At 36.7% G+C, this 14,090-nt stretch overlaps 1 protein-coding gene across 4 annotated transcripts in view; it reads right to left on the reverse strand.

Moving 5' to 3' along the window:
- The window catches only part of PPP4R3A (protein phosphatase 4 regulatory subunit 3A), a 47,424-nt gene that overhangs the window by 27,142 nt on the left and 6,192 nt on the right, over positions 1-14,090 (reverse strand). Inside the window, exons 2-4 of one of the 4 annotated variants that reach the window (XM_087747531.1) lie at positions 11,002-11,057; positions 6,775-6,866; positions 958-1,057 (exon numbers count right to left, since the gene is read on the reverse strand). In XM_087747531.1, the coding sequence (XP_087603657.1) occupies positions 958-1,057; positions 6,775-6,866; positions 11,002-11,057 (248 nt within the window). Of the gene's footprint in view, positions 1-957; positions 1,058-2,484; positions 2,527-6,774; positions 6,867-11,001; positions 11,058-14,090 lie in introns of those variants that run through there. The other 3 variants (XM_009475899.2, XM_087747530.1, XM_087747529.1) reach the window with 3 other exon arrangements.

Genomic DNA, 14,090 nt, shown 5'->3' on the forward strand with positions numbered 1-14,090 from the left:
ATCTAGAGAAATCCCACCTAATGTAGCATAGAAATTAAGAAAAGTTGTAATGCTTGGAATGGAAGAAAAAACCCGAACAAGAACTGACAAATTGAACTAACATCAGTGAATATATTGACTGAACTCTTTTGGGTATTGGTCAATAGTTAACACCTGACCAAACGTTATCCAGAAACAATACTGATTCAGTGACTATATAGTCACCCGGCCGTAGTGGTAAAACATTCATTAGCACATATTAAAATATATACATGCTACATGTAAATTGTTTGATTTCTTTAAACTGTAAGAATTATAGCTCAATCTCTTTATTATCAGCTCAAAGCTATCTCCTATTTCAACTACCAGATCATTCTTTCATACCCTGACAGTCAACAGAAGCATACTGTCACATTTACATGGAAAAAAGTTCTGCTGAGAAACTCAGTATTCCCCTCCCCTGAAACAGAAGAATGAGATAAGAGAAAGAATGAGAAATGTAGAAAGAGAAATGTGAATAAAATACAGTTAAGTCCGTGAGAACTACATTCTAAAATTCACTAAGAGCTCAAATACATGTTTCTCTTTACAATAAAACTTTGGGGAGGTAACCTTTTCCCTTCTGGCCAACCTGGAAAAAAAGTTAATTATGAAATTAATTATTACGAAACCTTTTAAGCACTTATTTTGAGCTAAACTTCCTTGGGCGGTAACAGAGCTAAAAAGTTATGTTAAGCAAAAAAACCTGAAAATGCTCTAAAAAAACCCCCCAAACATAGTTTAAGTTCATATCAAAGTTCTGGAGGAAGGAGAAAGTTTTCAAACTCAAAAATGCAAAATTTGGGGGAGGTGGCTAAGACGATAGTTTTTACTTTCTACCTACTGTGCTCAGATTCACCTCTTACAACAGTCTAAAAATTTTGAACACAAACATTAAGATGATTTAGGTTGTCTCAATCTTACATTTATCAAACTTACCTGACATATTTTTTCCCATATTTCATCACATCCTGCTTTTTCTTGAAAGCTAAGTGCCAAATCATAATTTTCAGCTTCAGACCACACAATCAAGGTATCCTTTAAAGAGAGGAAGAGTGTTTTCAGGCAATGTATTTCAGATTTTACAGACCTGGATAGTGTTTAAATAGTAAAATTTTAAAATAAAAACAGCTTGACACCTAATTATGACAATACAAATGTAATCATCATACTTTGTAAGATTTTTATACATTCTGGCATTCTTAGGATTGAAAACATTTCTGCATAAATCAGAATAAGGAAGTTCCAGAAAGATACTGAAAGTTTTAGCTCCTAATTCACATGACCATAATATTGTATATCTCAAAAAGGTTGATCTAGAATATGTAGTTCTACCTCAATGTATCCTCTGATAAAATATGGTAACAAAAGCAACAAGTTTTTGGGTTTTTTTTTAAATCTGTTTCAATTGGACCACGCAAAACTGCACATCTTTTGTAGGATCAAAGTTACAATAATTTTTTTCATTTGTATAGGCCCCAGAAGACACTCTGCTAATGCACAGAACAGCTGCTTAAAAAGCAGCCCCAAGATGCCTACAAACTTTAAACAAGAACAGCAACTTGAATATGCACACAGTTAACTGCCTAAGAGTATGCACACCTATTACACTGAACCACGCACACCATTTTTACTCACTCAAAACTACAATTCTGAATTCTGTTTTGCCCTAGATTTCCAGAAGTCAGTTGTAACAGTGTTTAGTTATGTTTACTGCCCAGACACTTAAGCTCTCATCCCCTTACTAGAATAGTTCAAGAGTTTATCAGAGCCCTCGTATTGCATGCAAAAACAATATATGGAAGTGGAAGCTGATGCTGCAAACAGCAATATCACACACTGATAAGGTATTTGATACAGTAGTTTACAGGCAGTCTGCTAAATAACTGTCAGAATAAAAAAACCACGAAAACAAAATATAACCTGCATTATTTACATATTGAATCAAGTTTTGTCTTCTTATAACAGCTAGCTGAAATGCAGCCATATTGAGTATATACAGCCCCATGAAACTGCATTATTTCAATTAAGTGCTAAAACATGCATTTTCTCACTAGACAAGAGACACGAGAATTTTTCTACTTATATTTCAATGAGAGTATTTTTGTTTCATTAAGTATAGATTTTGCTTATAGTGATTATTCCTAAAGGAATTAATTCTAAATGTTTGCAAAAGCACTATAAGTTGCCAGACATTTATAAAGTTCAAGGCAGTTTCATTAATTAGGCTTAATTTATTTCAAATATTAAAATGAACACTGAGGATAATGAGAAATCTTACATTTAGATTTTGATATGCACTTACTAGAAAACTCCTTAAACTAAACTATAATCTAAACAGCACGATCAGCTAGCTCTATTAGGATTCAGTCAAGCAATACAATATAATCAATTTGCCATTACCAGAGCAGCTATACTGCTTCAGAGGCACTAACGGCTTTACCTTGCAAATGGCAAATAGTTTACCTTTTCCTTTTCCAAAGGGTTGAGGAAGAGGTGGTACACAGAAGAAAGGGATTTAGGAAGACCACCTCCAAAATACAAAAGGAAGAAGAAAGTCACAATTAATAGTTTATTCTCTATCAGACAGGTCACGGTGCAAATACTCTGGTAATAACAGATTGACAGCACCTAGTACTGCTGACTCCTATAGAGTAAGAAAAACAACAGTTTACAAAAATTTATAAACGGAAGGTCCAAAATTAAAAAAAAAAAATTTTTTTTACCATCTTTTAAAAACAGTAGGTACCTTGCTGCTGTGTTCACTGTACGTATCAGGTTCAAAATCTAATACATTAATCTCTGCAATTAGTATTTATACTGCAGTAATGTTCAAGGCCACTGTCTAATCAGCCTCCCACTGAGTAGCGCTTATTTCATTTAAAAAAACCGCTAACACTAAATCTTAAGGAGACCCTAGCAGAACTTGCAACATTCCTATCTAATTACATTTCCATTTAAGTGAAAGTGGTTAGATTTCTAAGCAAGCCATTTCCAAAAGAAGATCAAAACGTATTTTCTTCTCTATAAAGAACATGACTAACAAATAGGGAAATGACTAGAAGAACACAAATAAGGACAGTGTTATTTACATTAACTGTGGTAAGTTGCATAAACAAAAGCTCTAAGCCTCTGAATAAAATCCAGCACTGGACCAAGACAGGTTGGTCTGTCTGTCTTTTTCCTCTGGGGAGGAAAAATGAAAGGGAAGACAAAAAGGTAAAGCTGCTTTTGAAAACTGTAGTCACAGATGTACAGAAGTGTATTTGGCCACAGTATAGCAATTGTTCTGGTTAAACAACATCATCTACTATCATACATGGAAGTTCAGACTGTATTTTTTCACCTCTACACATTCTGATTTCTTTTTTAATTGTTTCTTCTTTGGAAACCGAAACAAAAAACTGCTGAAAGAACTTATTTGAGCAGCAGAACAATAAACTTCAAGTTTGGTTTATTAATATTAGAAAAGTATTTTCCAATTGCCAATATTAACAATTTCAAACGATTATTTACCTGTTGTCTTATCTCACAAGGATTTCATATTATAGATTAATATCAGTGTCTCAACAGAAATCTATCAATTGCTACCCTCTGGATCTTTCCTAAGAGAGTATTTGCTTGTACATCCTTTCTCACCTCAAAGGGCTTTTAAAAAGAGAACATGAAACAAAGTGAGAAAAGCACTTCACTCTGTTGCATAACACACAGTTCAGTCAAAGTTTAAATTCGTTGTTAAGTGCAGACAGTTACTCATGTAATTCCATTTTCTTAATCCTACAAAGCTTATAATCATCAAAAAGAAGAGCAGTACATGACTTATACATGTAGGGAGAAGTGACTGAAGGAAATTCTAGATGTAGTTAAAGATAAAAAAAAAAAAAAACAACATGAACAAAAGTTTAGTTTCTGCTTGTTTTATTTAAAGGACTCTGTGTTTGATCTGAAATCTCCTCAGTGTAATCTGAATCCACTAACTACCCTGGATCTTGCAGCTATCTGTTGCTTCCAAATGCCAAACATTACTTCTTGCAACTCCAAAAAGCAACCGAAATTTCTTAAGACTGCCTCCTCCGTTCCAAGAGAAAACAGGAGTGTGAATAAGCATGTTTAGTAATAGTAGCTATTGGTTAGAGAGGTAAGGAGATGAGTCTTGCACATTAGCCCTCTATGAGCATAAAATCTTCAATCTTATATGATTCATAAAAGCAGTTCTGGCTCAGTCTGATCAAAAACATATCCTTTTTTTGCATTACATACAAAATGTTACCCTCTAGATGAGGAACTGGATGGGATGACTAAAACAAACATCTAAAATTTGTTCTTATCTATCTTGTCATTAAACACAAAATGGGAAACTGCAGTATTAAATCATAGCTACATTGTGTGAACTGAGTCATAAACATGGACAACTGTTTTATCATCGAAGGCTTTTACACTGCGTGCTCTGCAAGAATCCTAGCATTGCTCCTCACGTTTTTCAAGACACATTAGAGTTCTTGGCAAGATCTTTTTTAAACAGGATGACAATCAGGAAACTACTTAGGTAGAGTTCACAATCTTATTAATTTATTTGAAAATCATTTGCTGCTGCACAAAAAAATATTTTGACAACACTGCCAGTTGGATGTGTCATGACTACCTTAGCACATACAATATCTGCTGTCTCCCTAACAGCATTTATATAAATTTGTCTTCTTTCATATTATTGTTCATTATGGCTGCTCAGATATAATCAGGAATTTTTAATTTTAAGCAAAAATTCTAAGCATGGCTTCTTTTTAGAAGACACTTTCAACATTCTCATAAAAAGGTATTTCCCGTTTCTACCAATGGAGGTTAACTTTTTGCACTCTTATTCGTATAATGATACAGCCTGAGGCAAAATTTCTTCAGCATACAATTAGGCATTTCTCTGCTGCTTGCCTCCTTGTTGGCTGCATCAAGCCCGCATGGAGCAAGTTCTGGTTAGTTAGAGGTTTTCAAGGAAGCACTACTGTGTGCTACAGCTTTATTTGAGACTTCATTCCTAGGAAGCTACCCTTCAGATTTCTGCTGCCATAGTTTAAGTCAGCAAGCAGTCACAATTGTACTTAGAGGGACATGGCTTAGCATCTACCATGTGATTTCTCCTCGCTTTTTGACATTATTTCCAAAAGGCTTACTTTCCTTAATAGAAAGGTTGTTGAATACACACTTTCAGTCTCAAGTTCTCGCCATAACACTCACCAAAAGTCACACTTTTATTAGTTATTAAATCAGTTTTATTTAACTATTAGGAAGCTGATTAGCAGGTGTGTTGTACAACACTCATACAATCTCCAAAGCAAGCTCTGGGATTTCATAATGAAGAATTTCAGAGCAACTAGTACTCAAGATTTGATTCTGCTGTAAAATTGCTTTAAGATTTCTTTCCTAATGTGATAAAATTAAGAAAATTTATTGTTTGATAATGCCCTCTCACTGATGTTCACATCCAGGGAGAATTCTCTGTAGCTCCAAAATATTCTCTTGGCATGCCCGTGAGATTTAGGCTACTCTCAAGAAGTACTGATCCCCCAAATTAGATCGGTCTTTCATAAATTCTTGCTTTCTGTCTTAAAAAGAAAATTAATCTCTTCCTATTAGCTGTTGAATGATTTAGGCCTATGACACCTTCCTGGCCCCTGCTAGAAGTTCAACAGAGAAAGGCTGTTTCTCCCCCTCTTAGACTGCCTGACTTCTAGTCTTCCTTATCTGAGCCCTTACACTGTTTACAGTTACAGACCCTTCCCTGGACATGCCAAGCCACATTTCAGCATCTTGCTAGCTAACTGTTTACAGTCAAAAGTACAGTTTCATAAGCACCTTTCTCCTTATGAAATAAACTACTGGCACTACTCAGTTTTGTTTGGGGTTTTTTTTTTATTGTTTTTTGTTTGTTTGTTTTAAGTTAAATATATATAGTTGTCATGGTGGGTTGCAGCAGAATCTTCAGGCTAAAAAAACCTGCCCCAGTAATGTAATACAAAGTTCCAATTCTGCATTTGGTTTTGTGCATTTGTTCACCTAGAGCCTGGATATCTGGACGTGCTAACAAGTTATCCCAAAAACTGGAATAACATATCAAAGGCAGACTCAGTCTTTTGGCAGAATGTATTCTATCAGCTTCTATGAAAGCTCAACAATCATATGTGACTTTTCAGTTAGCCATTTCATAGCTGCATTCCCATGAATCACATGGAATCAAATCAGTTTATTAGTTCTATAACAGAACCTCGACTAACTGGCCTAATGACCATACCCAGAAACAGCAGAAAAATTAGATTTCACAGGAAAACACAGGTGAAGATAAAGGAACATGTGATCATTTAAAACTGATGAACCAACCCACCCCAAAACCAACAGTGGTCACTCCCCTTGTTTCTCCCCTCATCCCACAAAACCACACGCTTTTCCTTACTATCTTAGCTACAACAGGCACAAATTTTATTCAAACAGTTTCACTGTTGGCTCGCTTGTCCTGACAGCAAGGGTAGGAAGTTCATCTTCTCTGAGCATTCTGTCAGTGCCTTTTTGGATCTTTTCAAAATTTAGCTTTGTTACTAGTAAGTCTGCTCTCCATCATTCAAGGATAGCCACCTTCGAGCTACATAGCTAGTAGATGGTACTCTGGATGAATTTAAGCTTTGTATCCTTGTGAGGAACTGAAAAAAGGACTGCAAAAGCAGAGGACGCGAGACACTGAAGTTTTTAGTGCAGAGGCAAGACTTTGTAGCTGGAAGCAACTCAAGTCTTCCTTGTTTCAGGCACAAAAAGGGATGCAATACATACTTCATCACTGGGTTACAGGATGTACATGGATGTATCTAAAATAAAGTTGAGGATATAAGTCTTTACTGTTCTATCGCTAAAGCATTGCCAAAGTAGATCGAAAAGTATATACCCCAGTCCACACCCATATCAGCTTTCTCCCTAGATAAATGCTATGTATATAGAGTTTATTTCTCCTTTAAGGTTGCATAGGAAGAGGTGTCTTGTCCTAAAATACTAGTGCAATTATTCATTTTCTGAATCAGGATCACTTGTTTAAGAACAGCACCTCTGTTGCTAGCATTCTGGAATTGTGTCATTTTAATGCCTTGAAAAAAAAAAAAAACAACCAAAAAAAAACATAAAAAACAGACCATGGATTGAAGTGTGTAAACTGACTTCACCAGGACACTATAATTAAAGTATCTTCTACTTTTACTAGTATATTAAGAAAACAATCAAGAGCAGGAGAGGAAAACTACATATTCTATGTGTGGTCCAGCAACCCACAGTATAACTAAATTCCACTTACTAAACAAAATTTTCTTTTAAGCTGTGTGCTACTTACCCATAATTAAATTCAGTATATTTCATACCGAAGTTATAGGACCATTATTGTAACATTTTAAAATAAGAATACCAATAAAACTTCAGACATAGCCCTAAACAAGAATACAAGTTAGGAGGCTGAATGGCTGTACTGATGCATATTTTGCTTTTTCAGAAGAAATCTGCTGCCTACAAATAGTACCTTAACATAAGAAATATTAGTCCTTTTTCTGAGCCACAGGACACTAGTTTCTCCAGTTGTTTTCTTTCTAGCTTATTTTCCTCACATGGATTCCTTTCTTCTAGTTCTAGTACAAGTAAGGATGAGTTTGCCAGAAGTACAGGGTTCAGAGCATCCAAAAAACTTCCACTGGTAGCAATTCTATGTTACAGAAACAGATACATAGACTTTTTTGTTTTTGAATGCACAGCAGAAAATGATTCTTCATTGTGACAGAAAGACTAATCTAATTTATCCGACTAGTGAAAAGGTAGTTAAAAGACTGCCTATGTGTTTCATGCTTTAAGGAATTATTTCAAACCTCTAGATGGCAGGTAAGTCTGGGAAGACCGGGGACTAGATTGTGCAAACTGAAGTATCTCAGGACCATGTTGATGTGTGAAAAATGAGTCCCCGAGCAGGTCTCAAGATCTGCCAAGTGTTCCTCCTCTCCAAAGGGAAAAGTAGACAGTTGTCACCTACCATCAATTAGATCAACATTTATGTGCACACAGAGACCTGACTAATCCACAATAAAGGACTGTCATTGCTTTCAATCCTAAACCCCAAGAAATCCAAAGCAGACAATTTGTCGAAATTTTCCTTGAAGCTCAGGTTCACAGGGTATGGCTTTTGTTGTTGTTGAAGTTTTGTTTTAGGTTTTTTGTTTTTTGGGGTTTTTTTTTTTTCTTTTCTTTTGTGGTTTCAATGGCTGTTTTACATGCCAAGAGAACACAGGCAGCAAGGCAAACTTGTACTCAGGTCTTCACGCTATTATTTTGACAAATAATGATCTAAGCTGTGCCAGTTATCATTAAAATATACATGCGTATATGCTGAGAATGCATAATTTGTGATATCAACAATTACTGAGAATCTGTTTCACACTAGCACTAACAGCGCAGCATAGGTAGAAGGTTCTTTCACCAGTGGAAGAACTTCACTGTTTATCACAAAGGTATCTATAGGCTTGTTGAAGAACCCAAAGCAACTGGCATGGCAGGTTTCCCCAGAAGCTTAACTATCATGCGTCTCTCCTCCCTTCCAACCACAAATTATGTTAGTTGGTCCAATAAAGAGATTGTTTCTTCTTACGAGCCTCATGTCAGCCTAGACAAAAGTCAGAACTCATCCACTTACTCCATTAGATATCCGAAGTGCCCACAAGCCACATGCTACGTATGTCACAGTAAAAACAGCTCTGATGTACTGCTATGTACCCCTTTAAAAGGGAATGGAGGTTCGCCCTCACAACAAAATTTTGAGATAAAAGGCTGGTAAGACCATAACACTGGAAAGTTACTTTGAAGTTTCAAGTTTTACGTTTCTAGGAGATCTTCCTTGAAATTTTGTGAGTGCAACTGACAACTGCAGGCAAACTCAAAAGTCTTCTATCTCAGGCTGCAACTTCACTAGTAGCTGAGGTGACCTAAGAGGCATTCTGCAGCCAAAAAGGAAAGATCTCACTCACTCTTCCATCCCACAGTTCCACAAATGGATCTTGTGTGAGGTGGCTTGAAACTTCTGCTGATGTAGAGAGTTACCAGTTTTTGAAGAGGGATTTGGAGTACCAAGTTGATTTTCTTGTGATTTAGTGCGTTCAGGCAGTTCAGAGTTCTATGAGCAGAGCTGTTAAGAAGCAACTCTTCTTTTCAGCTGCTAAGCTCCAAGCTTAGCTCATATGGAATCAGGGTTAAACTCTGAACTTGCCTTTTACTGAGGGAAAGGATAAGTAGGCCTCACCTGAAAGATAACGTGCTACAAAGTAGGATTAACACACACACAAAGAAAGATATGGTATTTCTAAGGCTCAGAGTGGAGCCTTACACTTAATCTATATTAGATACTGCTTTGCTGAAGTAATATGAAAAATCCACCTGCAAATATGAATTTCTGTCTGTGCAGCATTTGAAAGTTTTAAGAACAGCACTCTTCCTTCTCCAGCACAGAAAATGTACAGTGCTGCTCTAACAGGACAGATTCATGTTTAGCATTTTTATTTCTCTAACCATGTTTTCACAATCACCAGCACTGATTAGTGCAGTGCTAGATTACAATACATCTGACCGAGAGTAGCAATGAGCACAGATATGAAATGCTGTTGCACTGACAGGCACGTGTGGTGGTTTGCACTGATCTAGTAATTTTATGCCTACTTTAAGTACGCTTCATGTTTGATCTGGCATAAAGCCTACTGATACAAAGCTTGTCCCTCAATGCTCTTTGAACAGATCTGAACCAGCAAAGCAAGTTTACACGAGATCAGCACTTTATGCCATAGAGCTATGAAATAGTCGATGTCATTTTAGGAGTCCTAAAGCTCGAGTTACTGTATCATAGAACCATGACCTCAGGCTGGTCAGGATTACAGCTAAGAGTTAGCTTGCTTAGCATTTTTGCTGGTCTTGTCCGTTCTTACTCCCTGCTATTGATTCTCCACCCCACACTGGCCTTACCAGTTGTTCAGTACAGGCTGTTTATATGGTGCACGATGAATTATATCAAGCAGCAGATACAGGTTAAATTTTCCACAGAAGGGTATTTTAAACCCAGACTGGTCCTCCCCATTCAGTTCAACATACAATCCTACAAACAGCTGCAGCCACACAACCACTGGGACTGCCTGTGAACAAAACTACAGTATGTCTATGCTTATTATAAACTATTAAAGCTGAAGACTGAAGAGTGTTTTAATACATTAACCGTACCTGATGGGATTTTAGCAAGTCTGAGCTCACCAGACAGGCAACAAAATACAATCTGGTTCAACATTTCTAAACCTCTAAGGATAATTCTCAGCATCCATGAGATAAGAACAAGAAACAAAGTGCAAGACCTACGGTTCACTTCTCACCCATCCCAGTAGCATTCTTTAGGGGCTCAGAATGTATGGCTTAAATAATTGAAGCAAGGTGCAAACTAGAGGTGAGAAGCTGCTTTTATGCATACTGAATGCTTTGAAGCAGCAGTAACCCATATCCATCTTCCAAGTAAAAGCCAAACAAAGGTAAACATGCAAATAGCTTTAAAGCCTTCTAGTCTTCTCTTAAATAAAATACATTGAAAGGTGTAGTATCTGAAATACAAAGAAGAAAAAAGCCAGATGATATTAAGTTTCAGATACTATAATCCTCAGGAACCTCAGCTACTTTGTAATTTTCACAACTACGCTGTGCCCCTCTCTCCCAAAGCATTTTTTGGTGTAAAATAGAGTGCAAGTTATCTACATAACTTCACAAAAAATTCAGAGAAATAACACACACGTATCGTGAAATGCACAAAAATGTTGAGAACTACTTTGCCTCCTATTTTTGGTACAAGAACATACAATATAATTTGCAATAGAGGCAAAAAAATGACTGTATTGCTGAAGTTAAAGAACCTGCCTTTAAACATGAGGGGGGAAAAAAAAGTATGTTTACCTGTTGCTTCTGGTACGCAGTGTTCGGGTTAATTTTGGACTCCAAAAGAAGAGAGCCTAGAAAAAAAAAGTTCCACTTATTTACATGTGTACTAAAATTTCAATCTCAACATGAATTTTCTGATCACTCTTTCCTCAAGTAGGTATTAACACCTTTCCTCCCAACAATAAGCCTCTTAAACCTATATTCTACACCTTTATGTTTCATTTTTCCCTCAAAGATATTGTTCGCACAGTACAGAACATTCAAGAGTGATTTAAGGACTGGATTTTTAACCTCTTTCTTGCTCCGAGTAATGAGTTTTCCACAGAAATTTTTTGAGATGACAAAGTCTGCAAAAAAATCACCACAGAAAAAGCATCACAGCTGCGTTCCATAGATCCCCTATGGTTGTTTTGTACAAAATTTGCTAATCACGTGGTATTTGTTCTTAAAGTTTAGCTAAAACACTTCCTTTAGTTTGCCGGAAAGCATATCTAGAAACTAATGCTTAGAGCGGAAACCATTGTGACTGCCAATACCAAAACACTTCAGACATGATAAACCTTGGAACAATGGTTTCACAGCAGCTTATACCGATTTGAGACATAGAACAGCAATCCCATCCTCATGTCTGTGTTTTCTTGCCCTTCCTTTTGCATAAGCGTTAGTGTTAACACATGCCACATTTAAATGGTTCGGAGGGTTGATCTAGGTGAAAACAACTCTTAAAACTGCTTTTATTTTTGGTCCAATCGCATCCCTCATCCACCTTGCTGCTCAGCTGCACAAATGCCACTGCACAAGGGACTCTTCACAGCCATGACTTAAATTTACATATCTGCAGAGCTTCACTCAACATACATGAAGCAGTACTGATAAATTAACTTGCATAGTCAGTCTTGTAATTAAAACATAAAGCTGCAGGTACCCCTTTAAAGTGGCACTTCTCCATTCATTTACCTGCTTAAGAAAAGTCCAAACTTTCTTCAAGAAAAGTCTCAACTTGCAGTTTCATAGCTATAGTTTTAAGGCAGTCTTACATTTATATTACTAGAATATTTGCCAAATATCTTCACAAAATCCACACTAAAGAAAAATTAAAATGCTTCAAACACCTCAGATATGGAAGCCCGAGAACTTGAAGACAGGACAAGAAAACAAATTACTTGGATTTGAAAGACATACCTGGAATTGAAAATTGTACTTCCAAATCTCATAGGAGAATCAACAATGACTAGCTAGTTTTCACTATCTGAAGAGTATACCAATTATAAAATCCACAGCAAAAAATATCCCAAACCAATGTTTATTTACTAAGTATCATCATCCTCAATCTCCTAAGTTATATTTACAAAAAAAACCCCCACACTCCTTTCCTGAAGAATTGCTACTGACTAATAGAAGATCATAGAATCACAGAATGGTTTGGGTTGGAAGGGCCTTTTAAAGGTCACCTAGTCCAACTCCCCTGCAATGGGCAGGGGGGCAATTACATCAGGTTGCTCAAGAGCCCGGTCCAACTTGACCTTGAATGTTTCCAGGGATGGGGCATCTACCACCTCTCTGAGCAACCTGTGCCAGTGTTTCATCACCCTCACCGTAAAAAATTCCTTCCTTATATCTAGTCTGAATCTACCCTCTTTTAGTTTAAAACCATTACCCCTCGCCGTATCGCAACAGGCCCTACTAAAAAGTCTGTCCCCATCTTTCCTATAAGCTCCCTTTAAGTGTTGAAAGGCTGCAATAAGGTCTCCCCGGAGCCTTCTCTTCTCCGGGCTGAACAACCCCAACTCTCCCAGCCTTCCTTCATAGCAGAGGTGTTCCATCCCTCTGACCATTTTTGTGGCCCTCCTCTGGACCTGCTCCAACAGGTCCATGTCTTTCCTGTGCTGATGGATCCAGAGCTGGACACCGTACTCCAGGTGGGCTAAGAAAGGTTATTACTTCATGAATTTAGAAGCTTTACCAAGGATTTTTATATTCATTAGCTTATTATGCATGTGATAATCAGATACAACTAATTAATTTTTTTTTTTAAATTAACAAAGTAACTTACCTGTGATGGCTGCTTCTTCCTAATTTCTAGGTCTGTTGTTCTATAAGAAGCAGCCTTCACTAATGAAGTTGGCTTGAGAAGCTATCACCCTATCTCAACTGCTCTTGCAGTAAGAGCTGTTTACTAACTAAAATACAATCCAACAACAAAACTGAACTAAGCAGTCCTCAAGGGAAAATAAGACACAACAAAAAAAAGCAATCTCCCCCCAAAACTACACATACTACCCTTTCTTTTTTTAAGAATTTTTCCAGTTTTCTAACCCGCATCAGCTCTGTTAACAAAGCAGCTTAAGTGTGACAGCATAACTGAAGAAAAAAAAAAAAAAAATCACAAACTACAAAGCAGGACAGAGAAGGAAAACATCTAAGATGAGCTTTACTGATGAATCCAAAACACTGTGGTACTTAGGCCACAGTCTCAAGCTTTAAATTCTGAGTTTGCCTAGTGAACATCTAAAAACGGCATTCCCTTTTCCATTATGATCATCAGTTATAGGCAGCATTTTACGGAAATCTTACTTTCAGTTTCAAAGCCTCGGCTTCAACTACATGAAGTTTTAGATTATTTTGTGCTATTAATTTGGCTGACTAACTTCTAGAAAGTCTTTACAGTCTAGAAATATTTAACAGCAGCAAACATGAATTAGAATCTTGTAAGAATTAAAAGCAATTGATAATTTCAACATTGTATTTTAACTGCTGAACACAAGTGTACAGACATGGAAATCCTGAAATTAGCAGAATATCATACATAACTTGAACGCCATGTTTGACAAAATACTATTTAAAAAAAAAAATCTTGAAGACAATTGCACGCAGACATTTCATCTTCCAAGCTAGAAGCAGACACTAGAGAATTACCTCTTTACTACACTTACCACAAAAGAGCATTTCTTCTCTGCTAAACCTGACACTTGCAGGAAAGACAAATCAAGCCTTATAAGGCTTGACTTGCTTCTCATTACCACATGATTCAACCTATTCCTCACCATTGTGGACAACAACTAGAAAAATATGAATTTGGAGACAGAAACATACCAAAGCATAAA

The sequence above is a fragment of the Nipponia nippon genome, unplaced genomic scaffold, assembly GCF_047370975.1.
Source record: "Nipponia nippon isolate SJK-2023a ecotype South Korea unplaced genomic scaffold, ASM4737097v1 scaffold_11, whole genome shotgun sequence".
Classification (NCBI taxonomy): domain Eukaryota; kingdom Metazoa; phylum Chordata; class Aves; order Pelecaniformes; family Threskiornithidae; genus Nipponia; species Nipponia nippon.